Source organism: Balaenoptera borealis (assembly GCF_965194805.1).
Source record: "Balaenoptera borealis genome assembly, chromosome: 3".
NCBI lineage: Eukaryota > Metazoa > Chordata > Mammalia > Artiodactyla > Balaenopteridae > Balaenoptera > Balaenoptera borealis.
The window spans coordinates 133,873,774-133,894,663 of record NC_138866.1 but is presented as its reverse complement, the minus strand read 5'-3'; the positions used below and the strand labels follow the sequence as shown (position 1 = coordinate 133,894,663).

The 20,890-nt window shown below is 38.7% G+C and overlaps 1 protein-coding gene and 1 pseudogene across 2 annotated transcripts in view; both read left to right on the top strand.

The window, feature by feature from the left end:
- The window catches only part of ASB7 (ankyrin repeat and SOCS box containing 7), a 50,637-nt gene that overhangs the window by 20,161 nt on the left and 9,586 nt on the right, over positions 1–20,890 (top strand). The window contains exon 5 of the mRNA XM_082386357.1: positions 12,364–12,969. Coding sequence (XP_082242483.1) covers positions 12,364–12,969 — 606 coding nt within the window. The remainder of the gene's footprint in view (positions 1–12,363; positions 12,970–20,890) is intronic.
- Positions 501–2,089, top strand: LOC309626072 (elongation factor 1-alpha 1 pseudogene; annotated as a pseudogene). Its single transcript has one exon. The product of its transcript is annotated as an elongation factor 1-alpha 1 pseudogene (transcript).

Below are 20,890 nucleotides of genomic sequence, written 5' to 3'. Positions count from 1 at the left end.
TTTTAGTTTTTCATTAACAAAAAAGTAATATTTCTTGGGGAAATTCTGTTTGGGAACATTATACCATCTGACTTTCCGGCTCTTTGTTCTATGTTGAATTACTAGTCAAGTTTTAGGTTTTTGTCTAGATTTTTTTTCTTTCCTCCATCGTTGCTTTTTTTTCCTATAATAACATGGCACAATGCATAACTGGTTTTTAGAACTCCAAGCAGTGCCTATGCCTGTGTAACTTAGCTAATTGCATTTGGTGCTTTCTAAAAGTTTTAAGAAGAGTAATCACGTAAATAGTAAATTAGGGTACAATGCTTATACATATATTTTGTAAAATTCTGACTTTCCTGCTTTTAGGATTTTGTAATGTCCAAAAGTATTTGAGCTTTTAGACACAAATGGGAAGCATATAATAACCTCTGTACAAATCCTGGTAATGTTTTTGAACAGTTTAGTGTATATATTCCAATCCTTAGAGTAACCAGTAAAAAAAAAAAAAGATAATGCAAAGAAGTATAGTTAGCTTTTTCGCAATGGGTTTGTCGCCAGGACACAGGTGTCGTGAAAACCACCGCTAAACCTAAGCAAAAATGGGAAAGGAGAAGACCCACATCAACATCGTTGTCATCGGACACGTAGATTCTGGGAAGTCCACCACTACCGGTCATCTGATCTACAAATGTGGTGGGATCGACAAGAGAACCACTGAAAAGTTCGAGAAGGAGGCTGCCGAGATGGGGAAGGGCTCCTTCAAGTATGCCTGGGTCTTGGACAAACTGAAAGCTGAACGCGAGTGTGGTATCACCATTGATATCTCCCTATGGAAATTCGAGACCAGCAAGTACTATGTGACCATCATTGATGCCCCAGGACACAGAGACTTCATCAAAAACATGATTACAGGCACATCCCAGGCTGACTGTGCTGTCCTGATTGTTGCTGCTGGTGTTGGTGAATTTGAAGCAGGTTATTTCCAAGAATGGGCAGACCCGTGAGCATGCCCTTCTGGCCTACACACCGGGTGTGAAACAGCTAATTGTTGGAGTTAACAAAATGGATTCCACCGAGCCACCCTACAGCCAGAAGAGATACGAGGAAATTGTAAAGGAAGTCAGCACCTACATTAAGAAAATTGGCTACAACCCCGACACAGTAGCATTTGTGCCAGTTTCTGGCTGGAATGGTGACAACATGCTGGAGCCAAGTGCTAACATGCCGTGGTTCAAGGGATGGAAAGTCACCCATAAAGATGGCAGTGCCAGTGGAACCACACTGCTTGAAGCTCTGGATTGCATCCTGCCACCAACTCGCCCAACTGACAAGCCCTTGCGCTTGCCCCTCCAGGACGTCTACAAAATTGGTGGTATTGGCACTGTCCCTGTGGGTTGAGTGGAGACTGGTGTTCTCAAACCTGGCATGGTGGTCACCTTTGCTCCAGTCAACGTGACAACTGAAGTGAAGTCTGTTGAAATGCACCATGAAGCTTTGAGTGAAGTCCTTCCTGGGGACAATGTGGGCTTCAATGTCAAGAATGTGTCTGTCAAAGATGTTCGTCGTGGCAGTGTGGCTGGTGATGGCAAAAATGACCCACCGATGGAAGCGGCTGGCTTCACAGCTCAGGTGATTATCTTGAACCATCCAGGCCAAATCAGTGCCGGCTATGCACCTGTGCTGGATTGTCACACAGCTCACATTGCCTGCAAGTTTGCTGAGCTGAAGGAGAAGGTTGATCGTCGTTCTGGGAAAAAGCTGGAAGATGGCCCCAAATTCTTGAAATCTGGTGATGCTGCCATCGTTGATATGGTTCCTGGCAAACCCATGTGTATTGAGAGCTTCTCTGACTATCCTCCTCTGGGCCGCTTTGCTGTTCGTGACATGAGACAGACGGTTGCTGTGGGTGTCATCAAAGCAGTGGACAAGAAGGCAGCTGGAGCTGGCAAGGTCACCAGGTCTGCCCAGAAAGCTCAGAAGGCTAAATGAATATTATCCCCAATACCTGCCACCCCAGTCTTAATCAGTGGTGGAAGAACGGTCTCAGAACTGTTTGTCTCAATTGGCCATTTAAGTTTAATAGCAAAAGACTGGTTAATGATAACAATGCATCGTAAAACCTTCAGAAGGAAAGGAGAATGTGTTGTGGACCATTTGTTTTGTGTGTGGCAGTTTTAAGTTATTAGTTTTTAAAATCAGTACTTTTTAATGGAAACAACTTGACCAAAAATCTGTCACAGAATTTGAGACCCATTAAAAAAGTTTAATGAGAAAAAATTAAAAAAAAAAAAAGTATAGCTAAACTGTCAATGGAGACATTAAAATGGAATGTTAAAAAATGTTCTGATAGTACAAAGAAAAGAAAAGGTAGTAAAGGGAAGAAGAGGGACAATAGAGGAGACAGATGGAAAACAAATAATAAAATGGTAAATCTAAACTATATCAATAATTATATTAAACATTAATGGACTAAACACTCCAATTAAAAGTTAGAAATTATCAGAAAGGTAAGTAGACAAAACTCAATTAATTACATGCTGACTACAAAGATAATACTTTAAATATAAAGGTACAGGTAGGTTGAAAGTAGATGAATGGATGGGATATATCATGGAAATATGTCATGCAAATGGCAAGCATGTGAAGGCCCGAGTGGCTACATTAATATATAAAATAGATTGCAAGACATAGACTATTATCAGAACTAACGAGAGACATTGCACAGTGACAAATGGGGCACTTCATTAGGAGGAATAACAGTCATAAAATGTGCATACACCTAGAAAGAGAACTTCAAAATACATGAGGCAAAAAATTTGAAGGGAACTTCAAAATATGTGTTAAAGGGAGAAATGGACAGTTTCACAATCTTGAATGTTGGAGATTTTAACATCTCTCAGCAATTGATAGAACATCTAGATTTAAAAAATCAATAAATATATAGGGCTTCCCTGGTGGCGCAGTGGTTGAGAATCTGCCTGCCAATGCAGGGGACATGGGTTCGAGCCCTGGTCTGGGAAGATCCCACATGCCACGGAGCAACTGGGCCCGTGAGCCACAACTACTGAGCCTGCGCGTCTGTAGCCTGTGCTCCGCAACAAGAGAAGCCGCGATAGTGAGAGGCCTGCGCACCGCGATGAAGAGTGGCCCCCGCTTGCCGCAACTAGAGAAAGCCCTCGCACAGAAACAAAGACCCAACACAGCCAAAAATAAATATAAAAATAAGTTTAAAAAAAAAAAAAGAAAAAAGAAAATCAATAACTATAGAAAAATCTAAAAAACATCAAACACATTGACCTAATATTTTTGAAAATTGCATCCAATACCTTCAGTATATACATTCTTTTGTGTGCATGATGTGGACACTAGGGTAAACCATATGCTGGCAGTAAAATATGTGTCAGTAAATTTTAAAAGGCTGAAATCTTAAGGGTATATTCCCTAACTGTAATGGAATTCTGTTAGAAATCAACAACAATAACATGTCTAGGACAAACTCAGATATTTAGAAATCAAACAAATTTTGAACTGAATGATAGTGAAAATACAATATATCAGAATTTGTGGGATGTACTAGAGCAGTGCTTAGAGAGGAATTTATAGCTATAAATGTTTGAATAGGAAAGAAGAACCATCTTAAATCAATTACTGAAGTTTTTACCTTAAGAAACTTGGGAAAAAAAAAATTGAGCCCGAAGTGGCTGTTGCCATTTACCCTCTCTGCTCCCCAACAGTCTCTGTGTCACATTATCACGGGAGCCAGAATCCTCCTCGATGATGGAAGGGACTGACCTGATTTTGGAGCCCATGGAAATTCCCCATGCCTGGAGCGTTGTTGAAAATAACTGTGGTCTTGATCTAGGTGGCAAACAAACTGGAAAGGCCAACAGCATAGCTGCTTGACTGAGGCTGTAATACCAGTTGGGGCAAGCAACAGAGCAGCCTCACATTTAACAGGAGACCTGGCAAATGAGAAAGCCATGTGGGCTTTGATAAGCTGCTACATATTTCTGGGAATTTGGAAGGCTGATACATACTTAAGAAAGGCCAGAGAGGACCCCAGTTATCTACTCACCCCTGGCTGAACATGAGGCCAGAAAATGGAAGCTGTAAATTGTAAATTGTTTGTTTTTTGAATGTGTGTCTCAGCCTATACACAGATCTCCTTGGCAAAGGGTGGAAGCCTTACTGGCTCAAATTGTTTAAGCACAACCTGTGACCAGTTACTGGTCAAACATAAGTTATTCCTAAGAGCAGCCCCTAGAAGCCAGACTTTAGTAATAACAACTGAGCAGAGACATAAGTGGCTGTATACTACAAGGGAGACAGACTATGTAGAATTAGTCTAGGCAATTCACTAAAACAAATAGCAACAGCAGCCCACCTGGAAGAGGTGAGGATCAACATCCAGGGGTGCTATGATATAGTCTAAAATCTTCAATTTTCAGTAAAATTATGAGACATGCTAAGAAACAGGAATGTATTGCTCATACACAAGAAATGAAACTAGCTAATAGAAAGTGTTTATGAAGGGGCCCAGATGTTACAGTTAGTTAACAAAACTTCAGAATAGCTATTATAAATGTGTTCAAAGAACTAAGGAAACCATGTTCAAAGAATTAAATGAAAACATGTGATAGTGACACATCAAATAGGAATGATCAATAAAGAGATAGAATACATATAATTTTATATATGTAAATGGGAATGTATGTATATACATATATATAAATAGAAATTCTAGAGTTGAAAGTACAGTAACTAAAATGAAGAAGTCATTAGAGTGGTTAACAGCAGATTTAAGCTGGCAAAAGAAGGAATCAGTGACCTTGAAAATTTATCAATAGACATTATCTAGTCTGAGGAACATATAGAAAAAAGAATTTTTAAAAATATCAACAACAATAAGATATGTAAGACATCTTATGGCCAAAATAACTTATGTTTGACCAGTAACTGGTCAGAGGTTGTGCTTAAGCAATTTGAGCTGGTAAGGCTTCTACCCTTTGCCAAGGAGATCTGTGTATAGGATGAGACACATTTAATAATCAGACAATTTACAAGTATGCCCCAGCTTTCATTTTCTGGCCTCATGTTCAGCCAGGGATGAGTAGATAACTGGGGTCCTCTCTGGTCTTTCTTAAGCATGCATCTGCCTTCCAAATTCCCAGAAATATGTAGCAGCTTATCAAAGCCCATATGGCTTTCTCATTTGCCAGGGCTCCTGTTAAATGTGAGGCTGCTGTGTTGCTTGCTGCAAGCAGTATCACAGCCTCACTCAGGGCCCCATAGACCTGTGGAACATTATCAAGCATACCAATATATGCATGAGGCATAATGGGAGCCAGAAAAGAGAGGGGAAAGAGAGAAAGGGAAAGAAAAAAATACTTGAAGAAGAAATGACTGAAAACTTCCTATATTTGATGGAAAATGCTAAACTATACATCTGAGACACTCAGTGTCTCCAAGTAGGATATTCATCTAAGAGATGTAATAGTCAAACTGGGGAATGTTAGAAACAAAGAGAAAATCTTGAAAGCACCTAGAGAAGTGATGCATTATGTACAACGGATCCTCAATGATAAGATTAACAGCTGATTTCTCATAAGAAACAACAGTGGCCAGAAAGCAGTGGGATGGCATCTTGTAATTACTGAAAACAAATAACAGTCAACCAGGAATTTTAAATCCAGCCAAATTGTCCTTCAGAAATGAAGGTGATAGGGCTTCCCTGGTGGCACAGTGGTTAAGAATCCGCCTGCCAACGAAGGGGACACAGGTTCGAGCCCTGGTCCAGGAAAATCCCACATGCCACGGAGCAACTAAGCCCGTGAGCCACAACTACTGAACCTGCGCTCTAGAGGCCGTGAGCCACAACTTCTGAGCCCGCACGCCTAGAGCCCGTGCTCCGTAACAAGAGAAGCCACCGCAATGAGAAGCCCACACACCACAACGAATAGTAGCCCCCACTTGCCGCAACTAGAGAAAGCCCGCGTGCAGCAACAAAGACCCAACTCAGCCAAAAATAAGTTAATTAATTTTTAAAAAAGTAAAAGCCAATAAGAATATTTTTTTTAAAAATTAAAAATGAAGGTGATATAAAGATGTTCCCAGATAAATGAAGGGAATTTGTTGCTCTCAGACCTGCCTTACGAGAAGTACTGAAAGAAGTCCTTCCAGCTGAAAGAAAAGGACCATGTGTAATCCAAGTTCACAGAGCAAATAAAGATCACTGGTAGAGGTAATTATGCATGTAAAAAACAGTATATTTTCTATTGCTGTGTAACAAATTACACAAACATATGACTTAATACAAGACATACTTATTACCTCACAGTTTTAAGGTGTTGGCCAGACTGTTCTCATCTGTAGGCTTAAATGGAGAAGAATTTGCTTCCAAGCTCATTCAGGTTGTTAGCAGATGAATTCCCTTGTATGTATAGGACTGAGGGCCTCAGCTTTTTACTGGCTGAAGGTTGCCAGTAGTTCCTAGAGATAACCGGCAGAGTCTTGGCCTGTGGGCTTTCCCACCAAGGCTCCTTAGTTCATCAAGGCAGCAGTGAAAGTTGCTACAATGAGTCTGCTAGCAAGATGGAGTCTTATGTATCATAACATAACCACAGTAGTGACATTCCATCACCTTTGCCAGATTCTGTTGGTTAGAAGGAAGTCACAGTTCCTGCTCGTACTTGAGGGGAGAAAATTACCCAAAGGCATGAGCATCAAGAGGCAGGAATTATGGGAGGGGCCCCCTTAGAATCGTGCTGCCAGAGACAATGGAAATATATTACCCCCTTTTCATCTCTTAAAAGATAACAACATAAAACAATAATTATAAAACTGTTGTTGGGCTTATATAAAGATGTAATATATATGACAATAATAGGACAAAGGAAGGGAGAGGAAAGGGGGCTATCTTGGAACAGTTTCTATATACTGCTACAGTTAAATTCAAAGTAAGAATAGGAATGAAATAACAAAGAGAAGAAAAGAAATCAGTGAAAGTGAAAATGGACAAATGATGGAGAAAATTTATGAAACCAAGAAAAAGCTGGTTCTTTGAAAAGATCAGTAAAATTGATAAATATCTAGCTAGACTGATGAAGAAAACAAAAGACACATACCAATATCAAGTATGGAAAAAACTGTTTTCACTACAGATCTTATAAACACTAAAAGGATAATAAGGAATATAGTGAACACCCTTCTGCCATTTAGAAGAAATGAACAGATTCCTCGAAAGACACAATTGGCCAAAACTGACCCAAGGGAAAAATAGAACAATCTAATAGTCCTACATTAAAGAAATTTAGTTCATAATTAAAACTTTACACTAAAAATCTTTAAGTAGGCCCAGCTGCCTTTTCTGTTGAATTATTTCAAATATTAAAGGAATAAACAATAACAGCACTACCCAAACTCTTTGAGGAAACACTTCCAAACTTATTGTATAAGGCATATAGTACCCTGAAACCAAATAAAGACATTGCAAGAAATGAAAACCACAGACCAGTTTCCCTTATGGCAAAAGTTAGAAATAACCTTAACAAAATACTATCAAATCTCATCCATCATTATATAAAAAAGAATATTACATCACGACCAAGTAGTGTTTATCCCAGGAATGCAAGCTTTGTTTAACATCTGAAAATATGATGAGTAATTTACCCTATTAATAGAATAAAAGTAAATACCAAATGATCCTTTCAATAGATGCAGAAAATGCATGTGACGATATAGTATACCCATTCATCATAAAGACTCTCAGCAAGCCAAAAGCAGAGGACAACCTCCAAACCCTAAGGAAAGGCACCTGTGAAAAACTACAACTTACATCATGGTAAATGGTGAACTGCTGAATTCTTTCCCTCTGAGATTAGGAACAAGGCAAGGGTATATGCTTTTACTACATTTCGTCAACACTTTATTGTTCAAATAAGAGTCTTGGGATTGGAAAGGAAGAAGTAAAGCTGTCTTTATTTGCAGAGAACATAATTGTGTGTTTAGAAAATCGTAAGAAATCTCAAAAACATTCTAGAACTAAAAAGTGAATTTAGCTAGATTACAGAATACACAGGTTGGTATACAAAAATCAATTTTATTTCTCTATACCAGCAATTAACATTTAGAAAATGAAATGTAAAAACAATTCATTATGATAGCAACAAAGTTTAGTAATAAATGTAATGAAAGATGTGCAGTACTTGTATGCTGAAAAGTACAAAACGTTGCTGAGGGAAATTAAAGAAGACCTAAGTAAATAGAGAGGTATTCTGTGCTCATGGTTTGAAAGAATAAATATTATTTAGATAATTTGGGGCAGATTTACATTTTTAGAGTTGGTAGAGTTCCAATCAACATTATAACAGGCTTGTTTGAAGAAATTGGTAGGTTGATTCTAAAATTTATTGCCCAAAACAGTTTAAAGAAGGGTTGAGAATGTTACCTGCTATCAAAACTTACTATAAAGCTGCAGTAATCAAGACAATCTGGTACTGGTATATGGATACACTTTTAGATCAGTGGAACAGAATAGAGTTCAGAAATAGATCCACACTTGTATGGTAAATTGGTTTGTGGCAAAGGCACCAGGATAAATCATCGAGGAAAAGGTAGTCTTTTAAACAAGTTGTGCTGGATCAAATAGATATTTATATGGAAAATAATGAACCTTGATCTGATCTTATACTGTACACAGAAATCAGCTAGCATTGGACCATTGCCCTAAATATAAGAGTTAAAAGTATAAAACTTCTAGAAGAAAACAAAACCTATGTGACATTGTGTTGGGCAAAGATTTTTTAAACAGGACACAAAAAGCACAAACCATAGAAGAAAACAAATGACAGTAGATTTCATCAAAATTCAAAACTTTTGCTCTTCAAAAGACACAGTATAGAAAATGAAAAGGCAAGCTATCGACTAGGAGAAAATACAAAACATACCTGACAAAAGGGCTTGTATCCAGAATATATACACAATTGAGTTTTAAACTCAATAATGACAACAACTACACACTAAAAATGGGTAAATGATTTCAACAGACACTTCACAAAAGAAAGTATATGAATAAGCCCAGTATCAGAATAAGTCAGTATCAGTAGTCATCAGGGAAATGTATATTAAAATCCCAATAAGTTACCACTTTATACTCAATAGAATTGGTAAAATTAAAATTACTAATAATGCCAAGTATTAGTGAAGATGTAGAACATTAGGAACTCTCATACATTGCTGGTGGGAGTGTAATATTGTATAGTCACTTAGAAAAACAGTTTGGCCCTTTTTTAGGAGGTTAAATGTACATTTAACATATGACCCGGCAATTTTCTCCTAGGTATTTACCCAAGTGAACTGAAAACATATATCCACAAACAGACTTGTATATGAATGTTCACAGTAGCCTTATTCATTATAGCCTAGGAATAACCCATTTATCCATTTGCTACTGACTATATAAATAAACAACTGTATATCCATATTATGGAATACTGTTCAGCAATACAAAGGGATGAACTTTTGATGAACAACAACAACATGGATGAATTTCAAAAACATTATGATAAGTGAAATAAGTCAAATACAAAAACCTAATACTCTATGATTCCACTTATATCAAATTACAGAAAGGCAAAACATTAGTGGTTGCCTGGGGTCCAGAGTTTGGGTAAGAAATTGTCTATAAAGAGGCAGGAAGGAACTTTTTGAGATGATGGGAATATTTTGATTGTAGTGGTAGTCACATGACTGTGTACAATTCATCAGAGTTCATCAACCTGTATACTTAAAATGGTTCAGTTTTATTGCACCTCGGTAAAGCTGTTGGAAAGAAAGAAGCCATATTGGTAGGGAATGTTTGTCTGCTTTTATTTATATATACTTTCAAGCTTTTCAAATGGGTTTCTTGAGACTGCTACAATTTGTATTAAATAGGTTGCACCTGGGGGGAGAAAGCTTGCTAAAGCGGACAAAGTTATGAGGTTGATGGGGCTGCCATGTTAGTGTTCAGGGAAGGCTTTTCTGTTGAAGGAACATTTGAATAGACACAGATGAAGTGAATTTAGTTAAGTCAAAGAAGGTCTCTTCACATGTGCCCTGCACATTTCTTACAGAATTTATATCTAGGTGTTTTGTAGTTTCTGCTACTATTACAAATAAGACCTTTTTCTTATCTTATTGCATTGGCTAATAATCCTTAAATTAATTTTTGTTTTCATCTTTGTCTTATATTTCCCATTTGTTAATTTCTTGAGGAAAGAAATTAACAAATTATTAATTACAGTTGTTAACCTACAGTCTTCCTTCTGTGCTGTGTTTCCAGTGTGTGCTCAATTAATGCATTTTAGTGGTTTTTACTTAGACTAAGCAGATCATTGCTGTATTTGTTAATCTTTGTTTTTCCTAGCTCAGTAGAGCACCAAGTTGTAAGTAGAATCTAAAAAAGACCTGAGGTGGAAAACTAAAGATGCAAGTGCAATTTTATGTAACATAATTTTAATTTTACTGTCAAATAAAGCAAGTATAGGATGCACATGAGACTGTTTGCTGGCAACTTTAAAGGCACCCATGGTGGATGAAAGGTGGGAGAAGTGAAAAAGGGTATTCTTAAATTTCACTAACAGATTAAGAGAGAATATCTGGAAGCAGTTGATTGGTCAGGTGTAGATTAGGAATGGCCATCTTGGCAAGATTTACGGTTTTATTTGAATAGAAGGGGTTCTTTTAGATTTCATGTCTGTCTTCACTTAGTCTACTTTAGGTAAGTAAGGTATCTGAAAACAGACTTGAGGGCTCAGCATCATCTGTCAAAATGGAAACATTAGTAGCTCATGTTCATGCCTTACCAGTAGATGGCAGCAATGTGCATTGTTTAAATATTCTTGCTCCTTTTTTTTTTTTTAAATTAAGTAGTGAATAGGTACTGTATATTTTTCTTTTAGTGAAGACCAAGGCAGATATGATACCCTTATTTTCTTTAAACACATAAAAGTCATATTACTGTTGTGTAATGTCAGTTTATATGAAATAATCTTAGAAATTCAACTGATATAGCTTACCTAAAAAGTGTTAACTTTTTATAGCTTTTGTTGTAACTATTTCTTAATTGAAATTTGTATGCTCCACAGTATTATTACTATTTTAGATACAGTTTTCTGCCTCATAGGTTTTTCTGAGAGACCAAACTGTCATAAAATGTTTTAGAACTAAGCAACATTTTACTAAACAAAACGTGTTTAATCACATGACTGTGGAGGCTTTTCGTTTGTTTGTTTGAAGAACACTTATGAATTTTTCTCTTTCATGAACAAGCTAAAAATTAATGGTGACTTTTATAAGGAGAAAGTATTTTAATCCTTGGTAGTTAGGTCCAACCAGTTATCTTCACACAGAATTGCTGGCCTCCAGGAAGTGACCTACCTATAGCATATGAGGGTTCTTGCCCCTTTTCTGCCCTTGTCCAGGAAGGCTAGTGGGATGAGAGCTGTGTAGAACTGACCCTCAGCTTTAGGAAAGATTGGGGGCAGGTGACAAAAGTCTGTGACTTGAGGAGTCACACAGCAGATAAATCATTTTAGTTTCTTTTCTTCTCTTTTATTTCTTTTTTTTCTTCCAGAAATCTGTCGATTTAGGAGAGAGGTTTGGAACTGTTTTAGAAAATAATATTTATTCAATGCTGAGGTTTCTCCCAATTTTTCACACAAAGTGTGCTGCTTAATTCTTACAAACTCCAAAGTTCTTGTAAAACGAAGAATTCAGAATAGAGTTTTATCTTATAAAAACATGATTTATCAAGATCACTTAACATATATCTTACATGTTTTGGAATTCTTACAGATCACAGAAAACCTTTTTTTTTTTTTTAATTTTTACCTAATACACCCTAAAACAACACAGTCTGCCAGACCACAGTACATCCGTAATTTAGAGCAGCAGATGTTGCTACACATGCTTCTTTTTAAGACCAAGAAGCAGCAGAAGAGAAAATAAAACAAAAAGTTCAAAACAGAAGAGAAACATGAAACAGTACAGAGATGAGGGAGTTGGGAAGCCAAGGGCAATTGGTGAAATTAGCAAAGAGTGAAATTAGCAAAGAGAGGGGATGTGGTGATCTGCACTCTGTGTTTTTTGTATATAGCTTTTAAACGCTTTGTAAGTCATATACTCATCCTATTAATTGAGGTTTGATAACTTTCTACTAAAATTCTTTTTCCATTAAAACGGTATTTCAATTAAGCTAAGGCAAGAAGGACTTGATATTCATTATAGTGTTTAATCATTTCACATTTCATATGAGAATTGGCTAAGATGTGCTGTGCCATGGCAGAGTTTGTTGCTTTGTCTCAGAGTCTGCTAATGTTTTCATTTTGGTTTTAACTCTAGCTGATCCCACAGTTAAGGACTTAATTGGAGGCTTCACTGCACTTCATTACGCAGCCATGCATGGCCGGGCCCGGATTGCACGCCTGATGTTAGAATCTGAATACAGGAGCGACATTATTAACGCAAAAAGCAATGATGGCTGGACTCCCCTTCATGTGGCTGCTCACTATGGTAGGGACTCATTTGTCCGACTCCTACTGGAGTTCAAGGCTGAGGTCGACCCGCTCAGTGATAAAGGTACAACACCGCTTCAGCTCGCCATTATCCGAGAGAGGTCAAGCTGTGTGAAAATCCTCCTGGACCACAATGCCAACATCGACATTCAGAACGGTTTCCTGTTGCGATACGCTGTGATCAAAAGCAATCACTCTTACTGCCGAATGTTCCTTCAGAGAGGAGCAGACACAAACTTGGGTCGCTTAGAAGATGGACAGACTCCTTTACATTTGTCTGCCCTTAGGGATGATGTGCTTTGTGCACGGATGTTATATAATTATGGAGCGGACACAAACACAAGGAACTATGAAGGACAGACCCCACTGGCTGTTTCAATAAGCATTTCTGGAAGTAGTCGACCATGTTTGGATTTCTTACAAGAAGTCACAAGTATGTAATTTAATTATTACTATTATTACATTTTTAAACAAATTTTGCATCTTCTGAGGAGCTTAAGGTATTTTTACAACTTAAAATGACCAGACATTAATGATTCTTATTAGCCCTGCTCATTCCATTCATCTGAAATGAAAAGAAAGCTCTATATCACAGGATTTCATTAAAAATTCAGTTGTGTTACTAAAAGTAAATGGGGGTAGATAGGGTGTTAGAACACCCCCGATGTTAGATGTTAAGATCGATGCTAGAACAAGGCAGTTCCTACTGGTCATAAACATAGTCTTTCCAGGCTTTCCTGGAATTGAGATTGAGGAATTAGGAGAATTTTGGATCTTAGCATCCACAGCTATGGAAGTGTCCTAGAATTTGTGCTTTATTGCTAAGCTGTTGCTCATGTTTTATTGTTGCTTTTCTTCTTCTTTACAATGTGAACACACATGAAATGGAACAACTGTTATTTATCAGGCATCTTAGTAATGCAGGTTAAGGATGATAGAAATCAGAAAGTGTTGTAAAGAAAAATTTGCTCCCAGTGGAAAATTTGGTGCCACTGTCTCTGGCCCACACAGGATTGTATAACTGACCTGTTTTTGTGTGGGCACTTTTTTTTAAAGCCAGGAAAAGTGTCTGACCCACTGTATGTAGTGGTGCACGTGTTCGTGTTGTTTTTCAGATAGAGGTATTAGTTTGTGTGGAGTAGCCACCCTCTTCTGTCCGACTTCCTTGTGACTAGTCAAGTATGTGTCTCAGAGCTTAACATCCCACATGAAGCCACAGTCTATAAACAAAACATTTGTCTGTCACACTTTTTAATGAATTCCCCTTCCTCACCTAAGTTTTATGTTTCATTCATTGTTATGGAAGAAGAAACACATTCTGGGTACCATGTACTGGAGGGTGAGGAGTTTACTTGACCTGCTTGTAAATAATCCACTGCCCTCCTGAGAGCTGAATTTGGGAGTAGAAAACTTATGAAGAAATGAAGTGTAATTTGGATTTTGTTTATTCATAAGAAGGGAAGGATGAAATTATTACCGCTAAGTATATTCAGACTCAAGCATAAACAGAAATCACACTCAGGGTCTAACTCATGCTGTCCAATAGAACTTTCTGTGATGATGGAAATGGTCTCTCTGCTGTCGACTGTGGTAGCCACTAGCTCCATGTGGCTGTTGAACACTTATTAAAGTGCCACATAGGAACTGAATTTTTAATTTTATTTAATTGTATTAATTTAAATTTAAACATCCACAAGTGCCTAGTGGCTGTCGACTTGTACAGCACAGATACGCCTGCCTTGGGAGAGGTGTTCTGGGCTATCTGGTAGGTGGTCCCTTGCAGAAAGCTTTTGAGGCACACTGATGTACCCAGAGACAGGAGATGTTGTGTGTGCTGATTCCTCCCCAGCTGACCCTTCAGATCCAGGCCACATTTTAGGAAAAGACTACAGCAAAAATTCAAATGCTGATTCTCTCAGCAAATGTTCTAGCAGTTTTCATTTATAGACCGTTAGGGGTGTTGGTGTAGTGAAAGATAAGATTACTCTTGAACTTGAGGTTAGAATTCTGTCGTGGTATGTAGCCTATAAAGTATATCTTATTCTTAATAAATTCTGAATATCTCTTTGTTGTTGCTGCTATTGTTGTTGTTTTGACTTCCTTGTCTGTCTTCAGGAAGGCATGTTACACACATAAATGCCGCAGCCTGTTTGTTAAATACTTTGCTCAGTGGTTAATGGTGTAGACTAGGGCTAGACTATGTTAGACCAGCCCTGACTCTACCACATATTAGCTGTAACTTTGGGTGGGTTAGCTAACCGCTCTGTGCCTCAGTGTCCTCATCTTAAAATTGGGGTAATTGTATCTGTCTTACAGGCTTGTTGTGAGGATTGAATGAGTTAATATTTATAAAGCACTTAAAACAGTACCTGGCACATTTTAAGTGCTATATGTGGGGTTTTTTTAAATAAAATATTTAATTAAGTGAGGGTAGATGAACAGCAAGAGCTGGCTTGCTACCTACAGAGTGAATCCCTTAGATTCTTATTCTACCCTAGCCTCTATTTTCAACTCTATAAACTGTTGTGTAGTCTGCATCTGGAGACAGGCAGCCAGGGGGATGGGGGGAGCTGCCCCTTCATCCCCCGGCCCTTGGAGCTGCTCAGTTCCACCATGGAGTGCTGCTGGAGAGCAAGAATGTTGAGTTAAAAAGAGATTCACACGTACCTTTAAAATTAGGGCAGATAGAAAAATCGACGGGACTGCCTCTTTGTGTTTAAGTTCTCCACTGCACCTAGAGCAGAGCCATACACCTAGTAGGTCCTCAGTAAGTGTGGGTTGGCTGATTGGCTGCATCTGTAAGGATGGTGGCTGAGCAAACTTGGGATGCTTTTCAGAAGTGAAGGACCATCTGTCCTTGGAAGGCTGCAGTTATCCTCTGTCTTCAGGTGATGCAACATAATTCATTACTTCTTGACTTTGCCATCAGTGGTGTTTCCTGCCAAAAGCAAATTAAGTGTTTCTGCTTCACCTGTGCATTATTTATTAGACTTTCTTTTCCTAGTGAATAATTATGTGCTAGAAGGACCAACTGTAGCTGATGCCCTCAGGAGCTCTGTACTGGCTCTCTTGGAAACCAGAGTGAGGCCTTCCCTGGTGGCGCAGTGGTTAAGGATCCACCTGCCAATGCAGGGGACATGGGTTCGAGCCCTGGTCTGGGAAGATCCCACATGCTGCGGAGCAGCTAAGCCTGTGCGCCGCAACTACTGAGCCTGCGCTCTAGAGCCCGCAAGCCACAACTACTGAGCCCATTGCCACAACTACTGAAGCCCACGCGCCTAGAGCGCGTGCTCCGTAACAGGAGAAACCACCGCAATGAGAAGCCCGTACACTGCAACAAAGAGTAGCCTGCCACTCGCCACAACTAGAGAAAGCCTGCGTGCAGCAATGAAGACCCAATGCAGCCAAAAATAGATTAATTAATTAATTAATTTTAAAAAAAGAAAAGAAAACCAGAGTGAAAGATGGTTGGGTGGTTCAGGGAGCCGTCAAGTCAAATCCCTGAGCTCCTTTCAGTCTTTACTGCTGCTGAGAGCTACCGCTCTCTAGGCCCCGAGTCCTTGGCCTCAAATCTGATAACTCAGACTCCTGAGGTGTAAGGACAGCAGAAATGCCACTTGGTGGTCTTTATTCAGGGCCATTTTAGTAGAGAGCGAGTTATTTAAATTGGAAGAGCTCAAGACAATCATAATCCTAGAATCTAAAAGCTACTGTGGCTTTTTAGAAAAATTGCCATAAAAACTCTGATACACACTCCATAAAAACAGAGCAGGTCTAGTGGCTTAGTTATAAGGTAGTATCTGTGGGTGCCTTGTTGGTCACAGTAGAGGGAGAAGCCACAAAGAGGTGTTGTTATTCTACAGACAGACTTCCAGAAACCTCTGCCTTCTAGAATGGCTGGAAGTCAATGTGGTCGCCTCCAGAAAGCCAGTCAACTGAAGGAGTAGCTTTTTTGTGCCCTGGAACAGTAAATACAGCTAAGAAGAGCCAAAGATCATACCTGGAGAATGAGTATCACCTTGCTGAGGGAAAGATGTTTCCTGCTTAGAGAAGCCAGTTTTTGGTCTTTTAGTTCTCTTACTAGAAAAAAAAAAGAGTGGAGCAAATAAACTAAAGGGACAACAACAGAGAGAGCAATGAAGATGTGACCAATGACAGGTAGAAATGGTGGTGATGACAGACAGCAGCAGACGTTCTGATGGAGGTCCGTTGATGGAGGTCTGTTGGAGACACTCATTCTGAGGGTTATGCAAATGCATGCAGTTAATTAAAGTAGAATAATTTGTACGTAGCGTTTGCACAGACACCATTTGGAGCTAAGAGGATCATGGAAGCTCTGGCATATAGGAATGGGCAAAAATTCTCTAGCTGAAGATAAAGAGCAGAGATTGTAGGAATGTTTGCCCAATTCAAAAGAAAAAATTAACATTTATGCACAAGAAAGGGCGAGCACAAGAAACTGTTGTTAAAAGAGGTGCAACGTTAAAACTTCAAGAAAGACTATTTCATAAGTAAAGCTTACCCTGAGGAAATGGTTAAATAATAATAGAACTCTCCTTGAGCAAGGGGATTGTAATCTAGTGCTCTTTTCCCCTTATCATCTCCCTGCCCTACAGTGTAAACTTTCCGAGTCAAGGAGTTACTCAGAATATGAAAGTTTTTTAAGAAAGAGAGAGAGATTTCATGAGAAAGCAGTTTTGCCCTCTCCCCTGTTTCATGCCCTGCCCCCCACCCCCAAATACCCGCACCTTGGCGAGCTAGGAGGACTGCTGTGGCTGAAGTCAGAGAAACGTTTATTCTCCAGGTGGGGTAAGACTCTGGTGAAGTCTCTTCCCTTGGAGAACAGACTTTGTTGTGAAGTTTCTGAGTGTATGCCAGATAATTACTCTCACCCTCCCCCTGGCAGAGCCATGAGGGGGTCTTTATTGGCTCTTCATGTGAGAACCTGATGGGGTTCCTGAAAAGAAAGCTCAGAACATGCGGGGGTTTCCTAAGACTGTGGCTCTCACTCTCAGGCTGGTCCATGCACAGCTACTGGCAGTTTGTCAAAATGACCATTTAAGTGTTCCTACCAGTTTGTGGCTCCAGTAGCTACTGCTGCAGGTGCACAGATTTCAGCTGTGACTCTAGATCTGATTCTCTCTCCAGATTTTATGGTGGAGGTTTGCCCTGCGACATCAGTTTACCGATGGGTCCTAGATAAGTCATTAATTTCAGTTTGTTCAGCTTTTTCTTCTTGTAAGGACTGGAGTGAGGACTTCAAGTTCTTTATATGTTGGAGCTGAAACCTGAAGTCTGTTCATTGTTTTTATCACTTTTACTTACAGTGTGAAAATCATCCTATCCATGGTCCCTTGGGCTGAGTAGAGTTTTGCCCACTTGTATTCAGAGGCACGTGTCTCCCTTATAGCGTCCTGAAGGTTTCTCAGCTGTGCCTGTGTCATGGGTGCTGTTGAATCAACTGAGTCTGGTGGTGGAGAGAGCAGCTAATGGGCTCTTGACCCAGTGTCTGACTTACCTAATAAACTTAGGCAAGCTGCTTAGCCTCCACCTGCCTCATGGATCTGTTTCCTCCTCTGAAAAATGGGGGAATTACACCATAGTCCGTGGGGTCCCTCCTTTTAAAAATTCTTGCCAATAAACACTCTTAAAGGGGATGATATCCTACTGCTTGTGGTTTTATTTTATTTTGTTTCTGGATTCATGTAGAACAGTGTGGACTCTTGGGGGTCCTCAAGACAGTTTTAGGTGCCCATGAGGCCAAAACTAATTTCATAACAATACTAAGATATTATTTGCCTTTTCTTTTTTTTTTTTATTGGAGTAAAATTGCTTTACAACATTGTGTTAGTTTCTGCTGTACAATGAAGTGAATCAGCTATATGTATACCTATATCCCCTCCCTCTTGGACCTCCCTCCCCCTTCCCCATCCCCCCGCCCCATCTAGGTCATCACAGAGCACGGAGCTGAGCTCCCTGTGCCATACAGCAGGTTCCCATGAGCTATCTGTTTTACATATGGTAGTGTATTTATGTCAAACCTAGTCTCCCAATTCATCCCACCCGCCCCTTCCCCCGCCGTGCCCACCTGTCCATTCTCTACGTCTACATCTCTGCACTGACTTTTGCACTGATGGTGTAAGAACGGTGGTGGGTAAAATGGCAGGTACCTCAGCATTAATCAAGGCAGTAGTCCCAGAGGGTACTAGTAGTTGTGTTCTTCACCACAAGGCAATCTCAGTAAAGAGTGTTCCAGTTACATTTAGGAATCTCTTTGATTTAATTTTATTAAATCTTATCCCTTTCAGTATGTACCTTTTAAATATTCTGTGGGATGGAAATTGAAAGTATTCTTACTATGTAATGAAGTGCTGTGACTGAATTGAGGAAAAGTACATCTGTGATTTGTTTGAGCTGAACCAGCAGCATTTTTGGTGGAATACCATTTTTACCTGAAGGATGGACGGACAGCCAAACTATAGCTGTTTAGGCTTTGGTATTTGGTAGACATTTTCTTGAAAATGATAAAGTGCATTTGTCACCTTAAGGAAAACAACTGACAGTATTTATGGTGTCATAAAATCTGAGCTTTCAAGTGAAAATTAGAATTTTGAAAAGCTTGTATTTTTGTATTTGCCACTGGGACATTGACAGTTTCCCAATATGTAAAGACTTTTTTGAGATTAGTAGAGATAATAACAAAAGTAATTTTTTGATATCATGTAATAAATTGGGTCAACATTTGGAAGATCTGCATAATAACCCAGGTAGCCAGTATTTTCCAAACAACTAATGCATGATGTTACAAAATCATGCATGGGTAAAAGATCCGTTCAGAGGGCAAAACAGACCAATGGATTTTAATGTGAAAGAGTATAAAAAAGTTCATTGTTGTGGTTTCAGATTCCATATTGCATCTAATCTAACCTTTAAAAAAACACCTCTTGTTGAGTTTTGGTGAAGTATCAAAGAAGATCCATGATTATCTAAAAAGGCCATTAAAATATTCCTTCCTTTTCCAACTACCTATGTGAGTCTGGATTTTCTTCATCTACTTCAATCAAGACAGCATATTACAACAGATGGTACGCAGAAGCAGATCTCTAAATCCAGTAGTCTTCTCTGAAGCCAGACCTAAGAGATATTTGCAGAGATGTAAAACAGTGCCACTCTTCTCATGAAATCTTTCTTGTTCTGAAAAGCAGCTTTTTTTCCCATAAAAACTTATTTCAACTGATAATAAATTTATTACTATTATTTTAAGTGAATCAATAAGTATTTTTAAAATTTCTAAAGTTTATTTTCTAGATATGATGAATATAGATGGATATAACACACTAAACAAAAATTCTTTGAGGTCCTATAATTTTAAGAGTGCAAGTCAGTTTAGAAGACTAGTACCCTGGATTCTAGATACCAGTTTCAGATATTCACCATGCACAGCAGCATATCAGAGGTGCCAAGGAGTCCTTGAGTAAGTTAACCACTTAACTGTTCACTAAACACCTTTTTTTATTTTTATTTTTTACATAGCATGGCAGGCTCTCATATAAATTACTCTTAAGGCAGAGAATATGCCAGTTGGGTTTGTGTTTAATATCCAGAGGAGTCTAAGGTAATGCAGTGACCTGTGTTTCTAGCAGATGCTGTTCAAATACTTGAAGTAGCTGCTCAGTATGCTTCAGTGGTATGTAAAAGGTAGTGCTGGTTTGTATCAATATTTCGATTTGTATGTTTTAAGGAATTAAAGGAGTTAATAAAAGGAATTAATTATTTAAATTAAATTTTAAATAATTTTAATGTATTTAATAATTTAATTTAAATAATTTTAAAATATTTTATTTAAGTAAAAACTTTTTAAATAAGTAAATTGACCAAAAGGAATTTGAAAAATAAAGGGCTCATACTTCTAAGAGTAAAAGGTTAGGTAAATGGGAATGAGTTGGATAAACTGTTTTGCAGAGACTTAATCCATCAAGTACTTAAGATTGTTGCTTTCTAGAACATAAGTTATGGGCATTTAAAAATACTATTTTATAAACACTACAGTAACCTGAAATCACGGGCATTTTAAAATACTATTTTATAAACACTATAGTAACCTGAAATATGTCTTTATTTAAATTTTAGTCATAGTCAAGTAGTATGTTTTAGCTGCAAAGTTTTAAACTTTAAAAAAAGTAAGAACAGGGCTTCCCTGGTGGCACAGTGGTTGAGAATCTGCCTGCCAATGCAGGGGACACGGGTTCGAGCCCTGGTCTGGGAGGATCCCACATGCCACGGAGCAACTAGGCCCGTGAGCCACAATTACTGATATGGAGCCTGTGCTCCGCAACAAGAGAGGCCACGATAGT